Source organism: Sugiyamaella lignohabitans, chromosome A (assembly GCF_001640025.1).
Source record: "Sugiyamaella lignohabitans strain CBS 10342 chromosome A, complete sequence".
In the NCBI taxonomy this organism is placed as follows: Eukaryota; Fungi; Ascomycota; class Dipodascomycetes; order Dipodascales; family Trichomonascaceae; genus Sugiyamaella; species Sugiyamaella lignohabitans.
In genome coordinates, this window is record NC_031672.1 from 2,867,634 (window position 1) to 2,891,021 (window position 23,388).

Here is a 23,388-nt window from a genome sequence, read left to right on the forward strand (position 1 = left end):
ACCTGACATTGGGGGTGGTGCCTCCGGCGGCTGGGGCTCCGCCCCAGACCCCGCGGCTCCTCTCGCTTCGCTCGAGTCGGGCGTCGAGGATCCCGCTGAGCTTCTGTGGGGGTTGGAGGAGAAGGAATCGTTGAGAGTGGAGCGCGATAGAGTCTCGGAGATTAGTGTGGGTCCAGTTATGCTGTGGTACAAAGGCTATTACTCGGATCACAGGGTGGAGAATTCTCGGTAATCTTTCAGGGAAGCAGTTTTTCCGTTGATGAGCTGGGTTCTCCATTTGAGACTGCTACTTTTGAGGAGTCAAAGGTGATTTGTTCCCGAGTGGAATTCTTCTTTAAGGTGACTTATTCTCGGTCAAACAGTGGTCGCCATGTCTCAGCCGCGAGTTCCATTTATCGCGGTTTCTCGCATCGAACAACAGCCCTGCACCGACCCCCAAGCCCGACTCGAGCGAAGCGAGAGGAGCAGCGGGGTCTGGGGCGGAGCCCCAGCCGCCGGAGGCAGGTCCCCCCCCCCCCCCCCCCCTCCTCCCCTGAGCTCAGGGGTGGGGAGTGGAAGATCGGCGATGCAGTGCCCCGACCGGCTCTGATTAGATAAGGCAGACGCATGTGAGGTTATAGGAGATTGTGGGGAAGATGAGAATGTGGATTGTTTTTGTGTTTTGTGAGGGGGGAAGAGCTAGGTTCTAACAGGGTTGGACCGATGGGGGTTTTTGGGCTGTCCAGTTTGGGCGGGTGGTTGTTCGGGTGTCAAGTTTGGGGGTAAGTTTTAAGAGCTGCAGGGAGTTCATAAGGTTGATTGAAAGTTTGCGGTCCAAAGTTATGGAATCTAGATACAGTACACATATATCAAGCACTTCCCCATCCCCCCAGTTTGTTCTGTTCTTGTTCTTTTTTTATTCTCTTTATAGAAAAGCCGTTTCTCGCTTGATTATTCTTGGAGACCTTTCTCAGCGTCTGTTCTTGAATAATTGATTATCTGCGCTTGTCTATCTTGTTAGTTGACAGTCTTAATTGGTAACGTCAGAATTTTTTACCAGTGCTTGTGTTCTACCCTTCAGATTTACTGGAGTTGTTAGTAATTTTTTATCTCGCCATTGGGTTTGAGAGAATTTCTAGATTATTTCCAATTTGATTTTGGACTTGACTTTGGGGTTGCTAAGTGTTTTTGTTCAATCAACCCTTCTGATCTTCTACTGGGGTTTTGGTTTTGGTTTTTTGGTCTTATTGTTTGGACAGTTCTTCATCAAAGTTTGTCTGTCGGTTTCAATATCTATTACGTTGAGTTGTGTTATCAGATCACGTTTGCAGTTAACTAGGTCGTTGTTGCTGCCATTTGGTACAGTAATGCTGTGGCCTACTTGGCTCAGTGTCGTCCTGTTCTCGGATGGCAATCAGTTTTTGTTTGTAACGGATCCGGATTCTATATTTTGGTTTTTTTTTTTGTTTTATGTCTCTTTTTGTCGTTGCTGTTGATGATGATGATTCAGCATCGGCCTATTTTACCGTTGGTTTGTCACAAGAGATTCAAGTTGTCCACATTAGTGTAGCTTCTCCCTGGAATGAGGACCCCAATCACAAGCTTTTAATTAAGGAAATTGACGAGTTGTCTCAATTCGACGCATCTTTCCGTCTTCTATTGTGCGAGGATCTCATTGCTATGTTTAGTCAAGAGTCCAGTCCTGGTACTTCTACTAATTCGGCAAAGTCAGACTCACCAGACTCTGTCATAGAAATTGAGCGCCAGGTTCGCGACCTAAGATTTTTGATCCGAACACAACAGCAAGCCCATTCGGCTAGCGGCGACCACGCACAGAAGAAGACCACTCCACACAAAGAATTACGACCCTTGCTAGATGCGATTATTGATTCGACAATTGGCCAAAAAGACTCATAAGACTCGTAAGCTTTCTCAAGCTCATTTTGATGCCTAGGTTTCATGCTGTTTGCACGAACGCACCCCATTAGATCCTAATAAAGTTTTATTCACCGATTATGCTCCAGTGGCATTTGCCAAGATGAGAAAGTTGTTCAAGGTGTCGACTGACAGTTATTTGTGGCCTTTAGACACATGGAGACCGAAGTTATGAACATGGTAAGTCGCGAATTCAAACTTTATATTTCAGACGATCAGAGATTTTTTGAAGAGAATTAATTATGAACAATACTTGTGGTGGATAGTATCTATGTCAGACTATTATGATCATGTCAAGCTTAATCTTAACACCGTTATTACCAAGGTCTGTGGATTATACAGAGTGCAGTCTCATCGAAAAAACAGCTATTAGGCGGTTGCTAAGAACCCATTACCCTCACATGTCGAGGTCAACTTCATTAACGATCTGAATGGGTACAAAGAATTTTTGGCAATGGATGTGCCAAGTAAATCGAATAATTTTCAGTTCAATTGCCAACCCTTTAAATGGGCAAAGAAAAACATCCACATCCTAAAGGTAAAAATCCACAATATTGTAAATTAGTAATAAGTAAAACAGATTTACATCCACTGCTGGCGGCGAAAGACCGAGCTGAGATTTTTACACAGCTCAAAGAAGAATCAAGTATTTACGGGATATGGACCTTACCGAATACTCCTTTTTTACAGGAACTCATAAAGAAGACTACACACCATGTAGCGTATTTTAAAAACAGGGATCAAGACACAATTCTTACGAAACACTTGAGAGGGCCAAACTTAACTGGAACATGCCGACTCGGAGTCGCTGAATAGACCCGCATTGGAACTGGATGAGTACATTGCCAATGATTACAAATCTACCCATGAATCCCACGGCCATCGCGCCACACTTGACAATTTGGAGTACAGCCAAGTTTACTATTTTGGCATTATTGACAACTTCTCCCCTCTGGCCCACGAAGACAGAGTAGTCGAGTGGCCCCGTTTGACCCCCAATGCCTACGGTCAGAAATTACTCGCCGGCGTCCACCGCCACGTTTTCCCGGAATATCGTCCCCGGAATAGACTTTCCAAGCCCAGATATAGTTATTTCTCTGGCGAGAAGGGATTATTGGAGAGGGATCTATGAAATCTGTCTAATTACACCGGCCACTTCACACACCAAGTCTCCCTATGGAGAAGCACAAAAGTGGAGCGTCTCTGGAAGAAGTAAAACATTACCCATTAAATAATCAAAATTAAAAGCACTTTGCCTCCGGCGGCTGGGGCTCCGCCCCAGACCCCGCTGCTCCTGCTTTGCAGGAGTTTCTGGGACCGTCGACGCTCCGACTCGAGCGCAGCGAGAGGAGCAGCGGGGTCTGGGGCGGAGCCCCAGCCGCCGGAGGCAGGCTCTGGGCAGGTCTGGTCATTATTATACATTAGAATAATTGACTAAGTCAAGTCCATGAGCATGAGCTGCTCGTCGGGGTCGAAGCCAGACATGTCGAGCCCGCCGCCGAGAGCCAGCTCGTCTTCGCCCATTCCCATGCCCATTCCCATGTCAAGGTCGGCCATGAGATTCATGTCATCGAGGGCGCCGGTGTCAAGGTCGCCGTTCGGGTCGATGGCGTCGTTGCTGGCTCCGTCGTTGTTGGCACCATCGGTGGCCGTGAGAGGTTGTACGTCGCCTCCTGAGGTCGCTCCTGATTGTATATTCGCGATGCCATTTCCAATACTGGTGGTGCCGTTATTGATTCCGTCGAGGTTGACGGCGGATTCCAGCAGAGCGTCTACAGCGAGTCCGTCGGCAATGTCGTCTTCGTTGTCAATATCGTCGTTGCCAGTCAGAGCAGGTTGTGATTTTTCTTGCTGAGCACGGAACGCCTGGATACAACTGATACGTTTTTTCAGTTTTTGAAAGCTGCCAATTAAAAGATCAGTGTTGGTGGCAGCAGCAGTTGTGGACGTTAATGTCCCATTGACAGCACTAGAACTGCCATTGGTGGCATTGGTACGATCACGTCTCTTCTGAACACGCTGCTGGGTCACACATTCATCGGAAATGCTCTCGACCAGCTCCAACAGGGATGAGTCGATTTGGTCGGACTTTCTTCGCCGGTCGTGTTCTCCTAGAGTGTCCATTATCATGACGATGCCCGAGATTACATCCATAGCATACTCAAAAGAACCCTGTGCTTCAGCAAAATCAAGTTCGTCCAAAAACAGATCCAGTAATTTACGTGACCCCAGAATATCGACAGATATCGAGAAACAGCCTAACACAAATCCAGGTGCTCCACTTATATGACCTTGGTCTAATGCTTGGATCCATCCGACGAGAATGTTGATGGTATCTTTAATAGTTGTGACCAGACTGTTAGTGCTTGGAATGGTAGGAGCAAACTTGCCTGTACTAGTGACGTGTGGTTCAAGTGCTATTAACAACTGGTCGATTGTATTGTGTTCTTTAGAAGTACGGTTTTTTAAGTCTATTAGTGAAGCTTTCAACTCGCTGGATATGATTGTGAGAATGATTTTGTGGATATTAGTGGCTTCAGGTGATAATCCTGATGGGGATACCAAGAATACCAACACAAAAAGCACATGGGACAGGTCTTGTGATGCTGATGACGACAACCACAAACAATCACTCAAATATCTGAAAGCTGCTAACAGTGTTGGTAGCAGGAATGGTTGTAGGAAATAGTCCAGGCCTCCTCGAAGGGTGTCTTGGTCTATAATTTCAGCGGCACAGGCAGCGATTGACTGCTGAAAGATCGATGGTACAAGAAGCGTGAGCTCTTTGATCGAAGACAAACGCATCAGGTCATCGCTGATACCGCCAGAATCGTACAGAGCAGAGATCCAACCTCCAAGCAACACTTTACGATCTTCTGACATGTCGTCAACCACAATGGCATCTCTCACTCCATCCAAAACACAGCTCAACCAGAACGAGTTCTGTGTTTCTGGATCATCGCTCTTTCCGTTTACATCAACAGCCATGCTATCGTCCGAATTATCATTTGCAGGAGATGTTCCATTTTTAGCGTGTTGCCCATTTATGTTGGTCATTAGATCATCCTTGTTCAGAGGATATCTCTCATAAACAAGCTCAATAAATAAAATTACGCTTCCCAGATGCGAGTATACTTCCTGGAAATCGTTTTCGTCCTCGTCCTCTTTCCAGTGATCGAGGAACTTGATTAGTGGCACTATTAGTGATGCTGGTGTGATATGAAGGAACAGGATATCCAGCATATCGGTATTCAGACTTAACGCTTGACACAGCCGACTCAGCGACGCGGTGTTTTGATTGCCGTTGTCGGTGCTATCATCGGCCCATCCTTCTACAAACTTGAGTAGACCCCTGGCGATTCGCTGTTGGCGATACCCATCGATATTGTCAAAACTCTGCACCAACCATAGAATAGTGCTATTTTCAAAAGTCACATGCTCTGGGTTCTCGGTAAATGCAACATTAAACAGATCATTGATATTAATTTGGGTGATGCCATCTTTTCGAAGCAGGAAGTTAGACCGAGCTGGGCCATACGACGGTTTTGTATTGTCTTCCACGACATTAGCATCTGCTCCTAACGTCTGTTGTAATGAGTCTGGTTTAATAAGGCCCATATCTACACAGGCTTTGAGGAATTCATGGCGAATGTCACTGGTTGTCGAAGGAAACGACGAAAACATCTCGTCCAAAACGTCTCCTCCTCCATATACACGCAGAAGGTTCACTGTACCACGATCGAGCATGGCAATTGGTCGACAGATGGCTGATTCAAATGGATATGGATCAGTACTGTCATTTGCACTACTAGATCCATCTTTATCTTTTCCCCTACTGCTATCACTGCCGCTATCACCATTACCACTACTGCTCTTGTCGTTATTTCCCTGTAATCGTCGTATGATAAGAGGCAGTCGTTTGCCTATAAAGCCCTTCCAGAGAGGGACATACATTGGCGAGTCTTTACGTTGTAAAGCCACTGCCAGACAGTCGAACGCTGTTGTTATAAGTTTGCTCACTATCGACAAAGAGTTTTGACCACCGAAAAAGATATTCAGTTCGCGAATAAACGTGGCTCCCTGGATTTTCGACACCGTCAACATCAGACTCTCGAGCCAGAGAATGCGATATGCTCTAGAATTCTTGATTGCCGTATTAGAACCACCCAAACCGCTAATAGAACCAGTACCTACTGCTGTACCATTGATCCCAGTGGCAGCACCTAAAGCCAAACTCAGACTGTCGGTCCCAGAAGCTCCATCAACATTACTTTGATCATCAAGAATGGATTTAAACGAGTTTTTCACGAGCTGTTCCAAATAAGGGTCACTTTTACCAATAAGTTTTTTGCCATAAACTCTTTTTAACGACACTTGAAACTGGCTAAACCCTGTTTTATCAGACCCAGCATCACTGCTCACTTGACCCACTAGTAGCGAGCTAGTAACATGACCCGATTCTGCCAGTTTTACAAGAAAATACGCCAGTGCTTTAAACTCGAGCAATTGCTGTTTCTCCGGGGCATTGGACAAACTGATCATATAATGAGCCAGTACCGAGCCCAATTGACCCATTATCGACGACAGCCCCAGATTATTCCACGAACCTACCGACTTGGCAATAAATATCAGCACATCGCTCTTAGCCCTGCTATTAAGACTCGATTTTTCCAGATACTGAATCAAACTTGGCAGAGGCAGCAGACTCTTTGGATCCGAGGCCAGTGCACAAATATACTCGAGAAAAAGAGGATCCAAGGGCCCCGTGTCGACAGCAGCAGAAAACAGACCCCGACCAGAGTCGTCGGACGACTCGAAATCACATGTCTCTTGCAACTGGCCACAAAACTTGACAAACAATGGCCAGTTCCACCGCTTCAGCAGACACGCCTTGACCAGCTTCTCCAGTTTCTCCACCGAACTCAGCGACTGCGTCATAACCACACTCTACTACACCTCGACTATTACTCGAGATCCCCCACTACGACCCCTCTACTTCACCACTTTCCTTCACACCCCAACCCCGCCATGCCGCTGCCGCGGCTGGTGTCACGTGAAATATGTGAATAGTTGGGGGTTCGTGCCTCCGGCGGCTGGGGCTCCGCCCCAGACCCCGCTGCTCCTCTCGCTGCGCTCGAGTCGGGCGTCGGCCCGCCACCGCGGTTAGTGTTCCGGGACCCGAGTAAGCTCGCGAAGCGACCACCGCGGGGTCTGGGGCGGAGCCCCAGCCGCCGGAGGCACGACCCCAACCCGGACCCGGGGAGGGGCGAGTGATCGTCGCAGACGTGGAGGCGGCCACTGTCCCTGAGCGGGGTTAGGAAGGGCCGATCGGCCGGTGGGCAGGTCAGGCGGTGAGAGGAGGCGACGGGCTTGCGTCTGGGCTGCTGCAGTGCGACGCTGGGAGATTGCGAGAGTGAGGGTGAGAGGGGTCGGAGGGGTACATAGCGGGGGCGACGAAGGCTCGTTAAGTGTCTGTTGATTGTTGTTGAGACGGAGAGAGAGGGGGGGAGGGGGGCGGACGAGAGGGGTCGTGTGCACGGGCCGTGGAGGGGCAGTCGTGAGAAGGATTGAGTAAGCTAATGAGACGGTTGAAAAGCGGGGCTGGGCTTTATTTGATCTAGCGATAGCGATAGCGTAGCGTAACGTGGTTGGCGCGTGGGCTACACCTGTCGGTGCTGCTGATAATACCGGTGATAGCGCTTGCACGAACCGGCCTGGTCTCGTCCAGACCGCTCATTAACTCCGGCCCCCGCCTGGATCTCGTGGGTTGCTGTTTAGTGCATTCTGGCTCAATATTGACCCGAGCAGACGCTAGCTGACGCACTGGTACACGTGGAGCAGCCCGTGAGGGGCAGAAGGGTGCCAGGTGAGGCACGGCTTATTAAAAGTGAGCTAGCCATGATAGGTTAGCGTTGATATTTGCTGATAAGAAAGGATAACGGCATTAGAAATAGGAAACAACCTGCACAACAACACCTGCACCTGCTTTATAATAGCCACCGGCGTTCACAAGCCAAGAGTCCAAAATCTAAGTTCAGCTGTCATGCCAAGCCGGAAATCTACCGTCGATTTTCCTTCAAAAAAGGCTGTCAGCATAACATATGGGTGCCCCACTCGGCCTCCGGCGGCTGGGGCTCCGCCCCAGACCCCGTGGTGCTCGCTTCGCGAGAGCAGGGGGAGGAGGGCATGTTAGTGGGGTGTACGGGCAGAAGGGAAAGCTAATGTATATATACTATATTGTACTATAGAAAACATAATTAGGTCAAAACTAACATCAAATACGTATACGGTCGGTTGAAAAACAATTAATAATAAGGAACGAGACAAACACCAAAATACCAAAGAAATAACAATGCTCGGCTGCTGTTTATGAATAATTGATATGCACGGACACAGGAGTTAGCGAAATATGTATCGACAACAGACAGACAACGTAATTATGTGTTGAAGAACCTTTAAAAGAACCTGTCCCAGTAACATACCAAACAACATAACAGCAGCCCTGTAAAATGTAGACGGAAGATGTGGAGAAAGAATATGAAGAATGAAGGTAAAGTAAGTGAAATGAATATAAAGAGAATAAAGGGGATATGAAGGATAAGCAACCAAAATATAAAGAAAATTGAACCAAAATAAAATCAAAAATAAGAAATCAAAAAATGAGAAATCAAAAGAAAAACATAGACCGAACCATCAATAAACTGCAAAACTGTAACAACTCATAAATCATCATTGTATAGGAACCAAATATTCACCACTTCATACCAGTCAGTCAGACAGACTGATAGACAGCTGACAGCTGACTAGTACAAAGTAATTAACACATGAACCTAAGAAAATGCAAAAAAAACTATTTTATGCCAAACGAGTAAAACAAAAAACATCTGTCAGTCTACTGCCTCGCGGAGCGCATGATAGGAGTTGTACGGGGGATCGAGTCTGGTTTGGGATGCTTGGATCCCACTGAAGCGCCATGGCCTGCTTTGTTCAGAGCATAATCTCCCGAATCAAAATACTTGCGGTCATTGACTTTTCTTTGCAGCATGTCTGCTCTAGTGGGAATCTTGCCATACATGCGATACAACCGCTGTTCCTCTGGGGACAGGGTCTTGACGTCCAATTGCGAGCCCATTGTCGGATAAGATTACAACAACAGTGGGTAGAATTAATTCAACTGTACGAGCCGTGGTTCGCTGGTACTGTTTTGTTTTGTTTTGTTTAGTTCTGTTCCTCAAACCTCAAATGAGTATAGAACTTGGATTTTGAATTGGGATTTTGGATTGTGGTAGCTGGTAATAGTAATTGCCAGTAGCCTTTTCTAGCAAATTCTTGCAATTGAGATGTTTTATTCTGTTTGTTTTGTTTTGTCCTTTCTGATAACTTGTCCCAGTAGTTACTGCCTCTATAGATAAAATTCTTTTTTCCGTAGAGATAGAAAAAGGAGTTTTATTCTTTGGCCAAAAAGTTATGGGAACAGGGTGTCAAGCCAATAACAATAATAAATAGATGAACTAGGAAATTTCCGAAAACGCCGGCACAAAAAAACTCTGCCAAAGCACAAACAATGAAAAAAAAGCAGTTAGTTGTCCAAACAGACTGCCGCTAATAAATGAATACTTGAAATGAAAAATAACAAGAAGCGAAAATAAATTTGTAGAGATGAGAAAAAAGATACAAGATTTAACACTACACAAACTAAACTTTAGTGAATGCCCCCTGGTATTTATAAACTAGCCAACCCTATCAGCGACATTTCTTTTTCCTCCGTGCAGTATCCCACGTGGTAAGGGCTTTATTCCGTAACCGGATGCGTGCATATTGTAGGTCACCGTTTGGACACCCGTTGCTTTTTCTAGATAGCGGTGAGGGTGCCATGGAGGGGTTGGAGGGGAGGGTCTGCCTCCGGCGGCTGGGGCTCCGCCCCAGACCCCGCTGCTCCTCTCGCTTCGCTCGAGTCGTTGCGTCGACGGTGCCAGCAGTCTCCTGCGAAGCAGGAGCTACGGGGTCTGGGGCAGAGCCCCAGCCGCCGGAGGCACCAGGCCCGGCCCCTGTACGAGAGAACACGCGGTGCCTGCCTAATCAAGCAGGTGGCCTGGCCGGCCGTGGGTGGTGCTGGATGCTGGGTAATCAGTAAATAATCGCAGATTATTCAGCTCGCGACCCGACTTGGACGTACCACACCACCGCTGCAGCAGAAGGGCAGACTGGCAGGTAAACAGGCAGGCAGACTGAGTGAGGACGAGTCGGGCTGTGTTTGGGTTGGTTGTGTTATAATTAATTGCGAAGGCCCAAAACATCCCCCACTAGCCCACCAGACTGTTGTAGTGGCAAGATTCGGGCAACAGTGGTCGGGGGCTGTGGCTGTGGCAAGTATCACGGGCTGGATTTGGCGCGACTTCCGGGTCTGGACTCGGCCGGGAAGTGTCCATTTCGCTGCTTCATTTGAATGGATCACGAATAATGTCGCCCCCTCCCCTTCCTCCCTTTCCCTTTGTGACCAGCCAGCAGCAGCAGCAGCAGCGAGCAGCCGACCGGCAGCACTCAGTGACCTGCAAACAATTCCCACAGCTGCAGCGCTGCTGCTGGCAAGCAGGTTTGATGACATCCTAGCACGTCCTTATCCGGTGCTGTCAGCGGTGATTTTTGGGTTTTGATTTATTTACTTTTGCTTTTGGATGCTGTATTTTGTTATCTGTTTTGACCATTTGTTTTTCTGTATTTTCCATATATTTATTTTTTCGAATTTTTGTCATTTTTGGCACCGTCATCTTTTTATTTTTATTATTATATTTGGCACTCGGATATTATTTATGCAGGCCAAACGGCTTTGCTGCACACCTGTGCACCCTCGCTGGGGGCCGGCTGGGCTGGGGGTCTGCCTCCGGCGGCTGGGGCTCCGCCCCAGACCCCGCTGCTCCTCTCGCTTCGCTCGAGTCGTTGCGTCGACCGGCCAAGCAGTCTCCTGCGAAGCAGGAGCAACGGGGTCTGGGGCAGCGCCCCAGCCGCCGGAGGCCCCAGCCGCCGGAGGCACCATCCCCCCCAAAAAAAAACATTAGATTGATAATTTTTCAGGTGGCCTGGGGGCGGACGGACAATTATTTGTCAGGGAATCCACCGCATCCAGCAGCCATGCCTGCAGGCGGTAATTAAGTTCTGCTTTCACCTCGACTCAGTCGGTCAATCAGGGCTTGTGTGAAACTCAATTCGTTTGTGGATGGCTGATCTTGGGGCCCTATGTAGCCCAGATAATTATTTCAGAGTCTGAGCCACTGTACCCACCAGCTGGCGTGAATATAATTTTATTCAATTCAATTCGTGCTAACGAGTATGTCAGTCCATTCCGGCTATGCAGCCTGCTGTCAGCGCCAGCAACCCCGTCAGCACTCACCTGCCGCTGCTGCTGCTGCCTGTGGTTGCACGCCTAACTAGGGCCCGTCCCTGCGGTACCGATGGCACGGATCCGCCTGATCGTAACAGACCCCAGGCCGGTCCCTGGCTAATACGGGGGGAGGAGTATTTGGACCGCCGGGCGGGGTGGGGGGCCCGGCCTCCGGCGGCTGGGGCTACGCCCCAGACCCCGCTGCTCCTCTCGCTTCGCTCGAGTCGGTGCGTTTGGGCGGTCCCCCGTAAAATAAATTTGGCTGTGTGACAGCCCATGGGTACAATTTTCCAGCCCAAATAAACCAGCTGACGGGGCTCCCCGACTCAACGACTCGAGCGAAGCGAGAGGAGCAGCGGGGTCTGGGGCGGAGCCCCAGCCGCCGGAGGCAGACCCACCCCCGTAGGGAACGTTGCTTTTGCCGGTACCAGGAGTCAGGTAAACTTAGTTTTGCGAGCGTGCGAGGGAGGAGAGACGAGTTCTTTAGAATTCCATTAGCGCTTTTGAAAGATATGTGGTGGTGGACTAGCAGAAATAAAAATAAATAAATATAAAAATAAATGAGAAAATTATTATTTATAGCAAGTGGGCTATTTATTTTTTTATTCCCTCTCTAGTGTGGGATGTGATGTGAGAATTGCTGTTATCGCAATTATTTTTTGTACTTTTTTGGTAGCTAGCAGCGCGCTTTAGTGAGTAGAAGGTGAGTAAGTATTATATCCCAAAGCGACCACATATCCCCATCTGACTAGCGCTAGCCCGACTGCCTGCTTGCATGCCTGCCCCTCATGCTGCCGGTGCTGGTGCTGCTGCTGGTGCTGCTGCTGGTTTCTGCCAGATCCAGATAAGCTTTGAGTGTCTTTTGTTTCCCAATTGGCCTAGTCTCGGTTTCTCAACACATGGGCTGCACGCACCGATCGCCCGCTGGCCAAATAATATTCACCCAACACTGGCCTCTGCCCGTGGCGCCGGTTCCTACTCGGTACACCCAGCGTCAGATGCCACAAACGGTTTGTGTGCATACACGGGTCGTGCCACAGGGAGCTGCCTCCGGCGGCTGGGGCTCCGCCCCAGACTCCGCGGCTCCTGCTTCGCAGGAGATGGCTTGGACGGTGTACGCAACCGACTCGAGCGCAGCGAGAGGAGCAGCGGGGTCTGGGGCGGAGCCCCAGCCGCCGGAGGCACTCCCCCCCCCTGCATGCAAATCGGACTCGGTACGGGCTGACCACAGCTGGCCCCATGACAATATTAAATCCCGTGCAATCTGACCCCCCTGCAGCTCCGCATATTTGCTGTACCCACAAGAGCCGGGCTGATTAGCACCGGACTCTGGTTGCCCAGCACCCACAACTCGGGCTTGCATCCAATCCTCGGCCCGTGTGCACCGGGGCCGATGCTGCCTACGGCGGCTGGGGCTCCGCCCCAGACCCCGCTGCTCCTCTCGCTGCGTTCGAGTCGGTTGCGTACACGGTCCCAGCCATCTCCTGCGAAGCAGGAGCTACGGCGTCTGGGGCAGGCAAATCTCCCCCCCCCACTTCGGACTCGGGTAGTCCCGTGTAACAGCCCGGTTGGTCCTCCCTGATCATCAGGGGACCCTGCGTCACGGCGGCAGATCATCTGTCTAGCCTGTTTGAGGTCTGACAGCAGCACCGTGGTGACAACTGTCAAAATAAGTTTTATTTTATTGGCAAAAAAAAAGCTTTTCAAGTCCAAGCACGACAAAATAAGAACAGAAATAAAATTAAACTCTGATGGTCCGCTTTCACCTGGCAGCGCTCGATTGGGGCCGTTGCAGGGCTGCTTGCCTGCCTCCGGCGGCTGGGGCTCCGCCCCAGACCCCGTGGCTCCTGCTTCGCAGGAGTTGGCTGGGACCGTCGACAGAACCGACTCGAGCGGAGCGAGAGGAGCAGCGGGGTCTGGGGCAGAGCCCCAGCCGCCGGAGGCACCCGCGCCCCACCTTTTTCCCCTGATTCACAGCTGTGGTGTCAGGGATGGGTGATTTTTTGCTGTTATTTTCCCGCTCCAAAACCCTATAAATTCAGTGCCAATTGAACTCGTATTTTATTATATTTTTTGGTCTCTCGGTCGCTGCAACTGTCACCTGTTCCTCAGGGGGAAGGGGGGTGTGCCTCCCGCGGCCGGGCACTGCCAGGGTCCGTGGCTCACTTCGCTTGTGGCTTGGATCGTGTGGTTTTAGGTTGTGCTGCTGGATTTCTGGTCTTTTGTGATTGAGAGAATGGTTGGTGAGTTTGTTCGTTGTTTTGGTGGACCCTACATGCTGCATGTTGATTCCCCCTGAGAGGCCCGTGTCAGCTCGGCTCTCCATAATTCCTACCCAGGTCACACACCAAATTTCGACAATTCTCGAACCCAGCGGTCCTAACCGTCCCAAAAAAACCCTGGACACCCCCCAAGCACTCCGCGAAGCGGAGCCACGGGTCCGGGCAGAGCCCGGCCGCCGGAGGCAGGTCCCCGGACCCTGCAGCACCGCTGCACCAATAGCCGCTGGCAGCTTCCCATGGCGGGTACGGCGCTATCGAGGGAGATGCGGGATGTTAGGGTTTCAGGATTTTTTTTTCACTTGTGCCAGCGATATATATATGTGAAGGAGATTTTTTCTTTTGTTGTGATCCTCGTGAAAAGTTTCAACAGAACAGACGAAGCCAATTAATTATTCAAAATGCTGATTTACAAGGTGAGTGGGTTCGATTGTGGAATGGATTGGACTTGGATTGAGAATGATATTGAGCAGTTAAAGTGAATGGATTGGATGGACGACGATTGGTCGTATGTGACGGGGTCTCTTAGGTGGTTGGTTGTGTTTACATACAGATCGGTTGAGGATTGGGTGTATTCACTGGGTTCTGGTCTGTTTTACTTTGCTCTTTGTTCTCTCTTTGTTGGTTGGTTGGTTCTATTTGTTTTGAATCAGGCTGGAGACGAACGAAATACTAACTCGTTTTTAGGATATCATTGCTGACGACGAGGTAAGCTAATACTGGTGTGGATGATAGAATGGCAGTTGATGATTGGAGATTCTGGTGATTATGATTCGATTAGTCGATCGGACTGGTTTCGCTGGTTATGCCAGTTGTTTTTTGAGTTTGGTGCTCGATTTTCCGGGTCAATTGTTGCCGGGGTTCTGTTCGCCAGACGATGGTGATTACGAAATTACAATTCATGTCTGTAATACTTATTGAGTTCATACTAACAAAAACACAGTTGGTCTCTGACGTTTATGACATCAAGGAGGTCGATGGTGTTGTCTACGAGGTCGACTCTGCCGTCATCACCGTCAAGGCCGGTGCCGATGTCGATATCGGTGCTAACCCCTCTGCCGAGGATGGTGAGGAGGCCCTTGAGGACGGTGCCGAGCAAGTCAACAACATTGTCTACTCTTTCCGTCTCCAACAAACTTCTTTCGACAAGAAGTCTTACGTCACCTACATCAAGGGTTACATGAAGGCTGTCAAGGCCCACCTTGAGAAGACCAACCCCGACGAGGTCGCTGTCTTCGAGAAGGGTGCTGCTGCCTATGTCAAGAAGATCATTGCCAACTTCAAGGACTACGATTTCTACACCGGTGAGTCCATGAACCCCGATGGTATGGTTCTCCTCCTCAACTACCGTGAGGACGGTGTCACTCCTTACTTCGTTGTCTGGAAGCACGGAATCAAGGAGGAGAAGGTCTAAAAAAACTCTCTGTACTTGCTTAAATTGTTTAATATAATGATTCAGTGCTTGATTATACTCACTGGGGTTCGGGAGAGTGCCTCCGGCGGCTGGGGCTCTGCCCCAGACCCCGTTGCTCCTGCTTCGCAGGAGAGAAGATACTACTTCTCTGCTCTGAAGACGATGTGGTTGATCGTAAGAGCTATACCTTTTGGCCAGACTCTTTGCCGCTGGATATATGACTCGACAACATAAATGTATTGTTATTGTTCGTAATGCAAACTGTCCTGTGTATCGATTGAATAAATGCAGGTGGGTGTGGTGTTTTGTATTTACTGGATTCCTGTCACGACCAGACAGTGGTTCTCGAGGGAGATGGATTTGTCAACGTACTCGACAACTTGTGCCTTGTAGCCCAGTTGTTGTAACGATTTAACTCTCCCGTAGTCGATTACTCGACGTGCCATGAGCCCGATTCTCTCTCGCTCTTCTTCTGTCATTCGCAGCGTGGTTAACCCGTTCGTGTCTTCTTTGCTGTCTGTATATTCTGTGCTTGTCGTTTCTTCTGTGTCTACAGTGGCTTCGACTCTGTTTGTATCGTTTTTGCTTTCCAATGCTTGATTTCCTTCAGCGGCTATACCGTTTTCTTTAATTTCTATCGCCTGTTCTGTATTCTGATCTTCCTGGTTGTTTTTTCCATCAGCTTTCGGTTTTTTTTCCCGAGTTCCACAAACTGCCCACGACGTCAGGCGAGTTATAGCTCGGAATCCTTCAGCTCCGATTTCGTTAGCTATTAGCCAGTCTCGTCCTGCAAGGGGATATGTCTCGTAGCTACAAAGCTGTCGACAACAAAGAGCGATAACTACTCCATGGAGCCTGGCTGGATTGTCTTGTTGGGTGAGATGACTGTTCTTGAGACAGGCTAAAGTAAGATCAGTAGCACAACCACACAAATGCTTCGATACCGCCGTCACTTTTAATTTCTCTGTGTTTGATGATTGGGCGATAAAAGGTGACTTGTCGAGGTCAAGATCTTTGATATCTATCTTCAGTCGTGCGTATTCTGGTTCTAATACTTTTTCAATATCAGAGACAGTACTGTGGATTTGCTTGAATGTTTCATATTCTTCTGTTAGTTTACAGTCAAGCTTCATTCTCGGTTTGGATCTATCTACCAGCAGGAACTTGCTTTTGGGAAGTTTCGGTTTTTTACTTGTTTCTGACGTCTTGTTTTCAATCCGTTGAAGGTGGTTTAATAATTGTGATCTGTATATATATCGCGACAGCTCTGCTCTTCCACACCCAAACTCTATAATCAGGGTATCTGCACCACTTTCGTCGTCGTATAATAGACCACTATCTGCCATATGTCCAATCAAAGACGATTGTTGTATAGCATGTTTCTTGTTTTCCAGTTCCTGTAACCGGAGTTTGAGTCCGTCGTTCTGTCTAATATCTCGAGTAACCGGATGTTGCTTGACCTCTCGTTCGTACAGTTCTGTCAAGATGGGAATCCATTTGGTTACATCTACTGGACCTTTGGTGACGTTCTTGTTACCCTTCTCTTTATATTCTTTGTCAGTAATGTTCATATCTTCGTTATACCACACGTCTTCAGAGTCTTTGGGTTTGGCTCGACATTTTTCCATGTGGTGTTTTAGCTGATCTGCCCAGACGCTATGACCTTTATCAAGAGGACATGGTACTCGCTTCCGTCCGTTGACTGAATCCTTTACCAGAAGAATATGTTGAGCACAGTAAGTCTCGTCTGCTCTTCGAGTCATGTTACATTGTCTTCCCTTCTTGTGTTTCAGAATGAACTGACATTGGAGTCTGGTGCCATCGTTTTTTGCCAGCTTCTGCCTTTTGACGCTCTTTTCTATTTGCTCTGGTTTGGTATCGGTCATTCTTATGGTCCCTGGTTGTTCCAGCTTATCATCCAGGTGCTAAAAGTGATTTGATCTGTCCAGTTGGTGACCCCTGAATGTGTAAAAAATTTATGCATACTTTGACAAACATCTGAACAAAAATAAATCGACCACTACTGGGTTCGATATGGTGACTCTCTGTATGCGAGAGATGCAAAAGTGTAGGCAGGGAATTAACCTGCTATTACTTCCACGACAGGGCTTGAACCTGCAATCTCCTGATTCGTAGTCAGACGCCTTGCCAATTAGGCCACGTGGAACACTACTTGTTTTGTCATGTTTCCCGCTTTACACGAAGGCAGAAATTCAGAGGACAGGGGTGAATAAAATTGCACATTTTTGCTTGTTTATTTAGTAAATAATTGCTCTATTGGCTTCCGAATTTGATACTCACTGAAATATGGTGGTTTACTTGTTTCAACATGTTTATAGAGTGTGCTTTTTCTTCCTATCTTCATATGTGCATCATTACGCAAGTCATATTCGAACCATATAATCTAGCGCACATGTTGAACCCAACACGAAGGTATAGCCTGTAGGGGGCCAATAGTAGAATAGTCCTACTATCATTACGAGAGTATAGTAATATTTTTAATGTTGTTGTATAATTGTGTTAGGACTTTAATATTGATTTATTATTATCATTATTATTTTTCGAACCATATAGCATGTTCACTCAAGATTCTACTAGGATGAACTTCATTACATTTCTTGTGAAGTCCAAATCGAACCATGGAAAAGAAAAAGAACTCCTGTCAAATCCAGTTGAATGCAGAGTACCATGATTTAAAGTGATTTGAAACGGATCACGAACTATGCAGCTCCTTATAAACCCTCCAGCGACTGTGAGCGATGGCATCCTATGATAGTAAAGCAAAATTAGAAAGTCTTCAAGGTACTCATATTAGAGAAGGGCGCTGTGTAGGTAGAGTTTTCGTTTGTGGATCACGTCACTAGAAGCTGCCATGAGACACTGCAAGGTTATTCTATTCCTCGACCATACCATACTATAGTTTCCCCTCCAACGAAAACCAAGCAGAGATAGAAGCGACAATCAACCTTCAATGAAACAGTCCATAGTCTCTAGATGGTCAATATAACGGAAGTGTCACGAAGACTAGACCAGACTGAAGCCACTACATAAGCCGAGTCACGAAAACTACTCAACGGGGGACAGTTCAGAGGGAATTAACGGAAAAGATCTTTTAGAATATGGGAGCCACTCATCTGAGCTATACAGCGGAGAACTCCCTACTCTTTGAGTAGCTTTTACACGACGGGCCAAAAAATGAAAACTAAACCTGTAAAGATATGAATTAAATAGTGAGACGAGCATTCAGAAAGTTACCAATCCATGTATTGTTCTCGTGACGAGGAAGATAAAAACCATCCGAGATACTCAATCATCGAAAGTATGCTATAGATCATATGCGACGCCCTGCGACGCTAGATCCCAAGTACTCCTTCATCAGTAACGACTTACAAAGGGTATCGGCAAAGTTACTAAATACCGTCGTTAAATTAGACGACGACAGTATTCTAATGTCACAATCGACTATTATCTGGGTATTCACAAAACAAATCCAGCAGCTAAATCTTTTCCCGCAAACTGGTAGAAATATTGGAGCTTTGTGAGATCTCAAGGGATCACAGTGGTATCATTTATGCTGATCTAAAAATGCTAAAATAAAATACAAGTTAACAGGAAAACAAGAAAACTATACTCCCGTAATACGAGAACAAGCGGGTTGAGTTTGGGTTCGAACTGTGTCAAAGATATACAGGAAAGTTTTGAGGCATAATCCATTATTTTTATTATTGCGACTACTTGGACATATGTTAAGAGAACACAATGACCTGATCAGCTATTCAAGAGAAGAAGGCTTCAAACCACGGTAGCATTAGCTTCCATCTGTCCAAGCTGCACTCGGAGAGAGTCAAGTTGCTAGCCAATAATTTTCACCACACTCGAATGGAAATGGCAAGCATCTGAGACTCTCCTGCGAAGCAGGAGCCACGGGGTCTGGGGCAGAGCCGCAGCCTCCGGAGGCATGTCTCAAATAGATCTGAAACCAGATTGATAATCTGTGGACTTTGGGGACCCCGGTTAAAACCCTCGGAGTGAAAAATTGCATAGGCATCCATCTGCCGGAGATGCGAAACTACCTATATTATGCTGGTAAGATATACAAACAAGAAATAACTTATATTTAATAAATGACAGGAAAGACAGACAACAGCCAAACAGTTTGAATTACTGAGTCAGGAGAGGAAGACACGGGCCGTAGAATGTAATACCACGTTCGACAGACGATGTTCACACTACCGCGGGATAAGCGCCAGTGGGGGTTGAAATAGCCGAGTTCTTTTCTGATTATTCATGCGAGTCATCTAAAGTATTAAAATTTTTCAGAAAATATATTAAACCCTACTGGGGAAGCTATAGCCCTGAAAGTGGACTCTACTAAGTACGACTGCATAGCTCTTCGGCCAGCAGGAAAAGCGGCCCGGTCAGAACCCAAGCTCGTTCCATTTACGGGGTTTTACTTGGCCGACGCTAGAAGCTTGGAAAGGGTATGAAGCGCATGGTACCATGCAATATAAAGAGTTAACAACCGATAAAGAATAGGATGTAAATGTGGAATGAGTTAGCGCTATACAATCACATTCATCAGGCTAACCAGCGGGTAGCATTAAAACCGTATCTATAACTTCCCAAAAAAACCCACTACTACAATATATACATATATATATATATATAGTCAAAAAATGACCCAGATGAGCTATTGCTGCCTTTATTTCAACGGTTCTGAAAATCATAAAAGGTTTGAAATAAGATTTACAACTGTGGCTTATCACAGTGGCTTTAACCTTAGTAGTGGTAATATTCTTGACCGTTTCAGCAACATTGCTCACAGTTCCTCGCTATCAGCCCCCACATTTGTAACAATGGATTGTGGCTAGATAGCGTTGATAGCCAGTCGCGTTGCTTGAAAATGATGGAATAAAATATATAGATATTTTTTTGTACTTCTCTGTTGTTATCTATGATAAGAATCACGCAAGTGCATCATGCAAGTACCCGTAACGGAAGATCAAAGGGACGATTGGAAGATCGTTACGCGGCTTAATATGTCAGTATTAGCTTATATCGCACGTCAAACTCGTGCTTAGCACTTGCAATGACGAAACCGTCGTTTTTACCTCATCACAAAGCCACTTAAAAAACACAATCACATAGAAAATGTCGCCATCACGAGCGATAATTTAGCCGAGTGACCCTCACTCGTATTACCGGCTTGTGTTGGATACGATGAGTATATATTATTATAGTTTGGGCCACAATTAGCCACAATAATCCAATAATTCCATTAAATCACAGCATTGATAGCCACAGTTGAATCCCACAATGGCTAACTTGGCAAGTTATAATGAGAAGCGGACGTTAGTCGAGGTCATCGGTGAGACCATTGCGCCAATCCATAGCGCTCGCTCTGAAGAAGGGGCTGCCATTAATGAGAATCTTCGAAATGAAGCTCAATTGGTTAGCTCTAAAGATAATGTAATCACAGAAGATGGTGAGATTGTTCTTGGTCAGTCTTCTCTTAATGACGAAGAGCTGAAAAAGAATATCTTCCAAGATCCTGAAATTGCTGACTATTACCGCAAGTTATATGCCAATTCACAATATGAAGGAAGACACCATTTTGACCCTGAGTTGGAATGGACTGCAAAAGAAGAAAAGGCCATTCTATGGAAGCTAGAATGGCGTGTTACGCTATGGGCTTGTATTATGTTTATTGGTCTGCAAATTGATAGAGGTAATCTTGTCCAGGCTACTTCTGATAATATGCTTAAAGACTTGAATCTTACAACCAATCAGTACAATTATGGAAATACTATCTTCTATGTTTGTTTCTTGAGTGCCGAACTGCCATCTCAATTGGTGTCAAAGATGCTTGGTCCTGATAGATTTATTCCTCTACAAATGGTCCTATGGTCAATTGTTGCCATGTCTCAAGCTGCTTTAAAGGGAAAGAACAGTTTCTACGCTACCAGAGCTTTATTGGGAATTCTAGAAGGTGGTTTTATTCCTGATATTGTTCTGTGGCTTTCTTTCTTTTACACCAGTAAGGAGCTTCCCATTAGACTGTCGTTCTTCTGGACTGCACTTTCTGTTACTACCATTATCACATCCATCATGGCTTATGGATTGCTTCGTTTAAGAGGTGTTTGTGGAATGCCTGGTTGGGCCTGGCTCTTCCTTATTGAAGGTTTGATCACTCTATTGATTGGCCTCGCTTCATTTTTCATGATGCCTGCTTCTGCTGTTCAGACCAAGACTTGGTTTAGAAAGAAGGGTTGGTTCACTGAGAGAGAAGAGAAGATTGTTGTCAACAGAGTTCTTAGAGATGATCCTAGTAAAGGTGATATGCACAACCGTCAAGCCATTACTCCTAAGCTTCTATGGGAGAGTTTGAAGGATTACGATTTGTTCCCTATTTATATGCTTGGTTTGATTGCTTATATTCCTGCCACTCCTCAATCTTTCTACATCAGTTTGATGCTTAAGAGTCTTGGTTTCAGCACTTTCAACACCAATCTTCTCGCAATACCTTACAATGTCATTCATATCATTATGCTTCTTCTTGTTACCAAGGCAAGTGATATTTTCAATGATAAATTCCTGGTGGCTGTTGCTCAACCATTGTGGCTCTTACCACTCCTTGTTGCAATGAGATGGTGGCCTGGAGCTCAGCAAGATGCATGGGCAACCTGGGCAATTGTCACTTTGCTTTTGGGTTATCCATATATCCATGCTATTTTGGTGGCTCTTTGTTCGAGAAACTCCAACACTGTTAGAACCAGATCTGTTAGTGCTGCTACTTACAATATGTTTGTGCAGGCCGGTAACATTATTTCATCGAACATTTACAGAACTGATGACGCTCCATTATATAAGAGAGGTAATATGCAACTTTTCTGGATTAATATCGGCGTCCTCGGTCTACTGTTATTCAGTAAAGCATATTACATGTGGAGGAATCATAGCAGGGAAAAGATTTGGAGTAAGATGACCAAAGAGGAAAAGTTTAACTACTTGGCCACTACAACCGACAAAGGAAATAAACGATTGGATTTCCGATTTGCTCATTAGAATAGTTACAACTAAAATTAAAAAATTTACGATTATATATTTTGCAATATGAATAATGAATAAATCTTGTTTAAAGTAAGTCCAATACTATACATAATTAATACAATTCAAACAATTTCAGATGGCCAGGAGGATTCTCGAGGAGAAACATTTCTGATAGCGCTCTGGGAAGGGGTTAGCGTTTTTTACACATACATAAACTTCATAGGTGAATCACGATCTCCGAAACATGTTCATAGCCAGAAATATTGTCAAAACCGCTGCAATATCTGATGAAAGACCCGTCAAAATTGTCCTCGAAACTCGTCCGGATTCTGATCGAGGAGTGTAGTTTTTCATAAAAATTCAAATCATGGGCGTATAGTCTAGTTGGTTATGGCGCTCGCTTAGCATGCGAGAGGTCTCCGGTTCAATTCCGGATTCGTCCATTTTTTTGTCTTTAATTCAAAATTAGGTAAGCTGGGGGTTTTCAGGCCCTTATTTTTTTTTTTATTTCTTTGATTAGAAGAATTCTTAGATCGGATGACTGGAGCCGTTAAATGTAACCTAGCAATTATGCTAGGACTCTAAAGCCTGAAACGAACAATGGATCATTTAAGTTGACGGCGTTGACTTATATGTACGGTCTGACTGATAAGTGAGAAGTAAAGTGTGGAATCAAATACGTACGGTAGCATCACAGTTACTGATCAGGTGTGCATGTGCTTGTAGGTTCATGATGTGCGAGTTTATCTGTCCCTAATATTGAACTTTAACAATGCTACTTCTGCAATGTTTGACTCAGAAAACAATTAATTTAGAAGTTGGTCATGGCTAGACAGAGCGGTATCCGAAAGACCCCTAAAAGATCAGTCAGTCGTATTTGGGGATAAACAGTTTCGTAATTCTAATCTCCATAAACATTATCAGTCCCTCTTTGTCTTCTATCACATGTATGCACTTCCAACCATTAACACCGGTACCCGTTAATAAGACAGCAGAAGTTCAACAAATACGGGCGTCCAAATGACACATACAAACATGCTTGTTTTACTGGTCTTAGATGAAACTTATAGAACTATTTTGTTCTGACTTTCCTGCAACTAACCGCATCTTATATTAATTTACGACCAGAATTGGAGAAGAGGCACACGTTTTCTGATTATGTATATAGTCCATTTTAAATATATTACCACGCAAATATCTCAATACCTGATCCAGCGTAGAACAATTAGAGACAAAGTGAGACAGTCATAGTTTCAAGCAAACTTCGAAAGAGTTAGAAGAAGCCGGAGCAAGTGCAACTCCTCTTACCGGCTCAAACAATATATATATCTTGAATAGAAGACGATATAACA

The 23,388-nt window shown here is 46.2% G+C and overlaps 4 protein-coding genes and 2 non-coding genes across 6 annotated transcripts; 3 read left to right on the plus strand and 3 right to left on the minus strand.

Annotated features, from left to right (window-relative positions):
- Positions 1–3,348: 3,348 nt before the first annotated feature.
- Positions 3,349–6,852, minus strand: NUT1 (Nut1p; the record flags this gene model as incomplete). Its single annotated transcript, XM_018882874.1, has 1 exon — positions 3,349–6,852. The coding sequence occupies one exon, from the start codon at positions 6,850–6,852 to the stop codon at positions 3,349–3,351; it is 3,504 nt and encodes a 1,167-aa protein (XP_018735119.1).
- A 7,621-nt stretch (positions 6,853–14,473) lies between these two features.
- TMA19 (Tma19p) lies at positions 14,474–14,986 on the plus strand (the record flags this gene model as incomplete). The annotated part of the gene is made up of 1 exon (XM_018882875.1): positions 14,474–14,986. The coding sequence occupies one exon, from the start codon at positions 14,474–14,476 to the stop codon at positions 14,984–14,986; it is 513 nt and encodes a 170-aa protein (XP_018735120.1).
- Positions 14,987–15,297: 311 nt separating this feature from the next.
- Positions 15,298–16,749, minus strand: TRM13 (Trm13p; the record flags this gene model as incomplete). Its single annotated transcript, XM_018882876.1, has 1 exon — positions 15,298–16,749. One exon carries the CDS (start codon positions 16,747–16,749, stop codon positions 15,298–15,300), a length of 1,452 nt encoding a protein of 483 aa, XP_018735121.1.
- A 331-nt stretch (positions 16,750–17,080) lies between these two features.
- On the minus strand, positions 17,081–17,153 carry AWJ20_905 (the record flags this gene model as incomplete). The annotated part of the gene is made up of 1 exon: positions 17,081–17,153. It is a non-coding gene; the product is annotated as a tRNA-Arg (tRNA).
- A 3,149-nt stretch (positions 17,154–20,302) lies between these two features.
- On the plus strand, positions 20,303–22,051 carry AWJ20_906 (uncharacterized protein; the record flags this gene model as incomplete). Its single annotated transcript, XM_018882877.1, has 1 exon — positions 20,303–22,051. The coding sequence occupies one exon, from the start codon at positions 20,303–20,305 to the stop codon at positions 22,049–22,051; it is 1,749 nt and encodes a 582-aa protein (XP_018735122.1).
- A 354-nt stretch (positions 22,052–22,405) lies between these two features.
- AWJ20_907 lies at positions 22,406–22,479 on the plus strand (the record flags this gene model as incomplete). The annotated part of the gene is made up of 1 exon: positions 22,406–22,479. It is a non-coding gene; the product is annotated as a tRNA-Ala (tRNA).
- Positions 22,480–23,388: the final 909 nt, after the last annotated feature.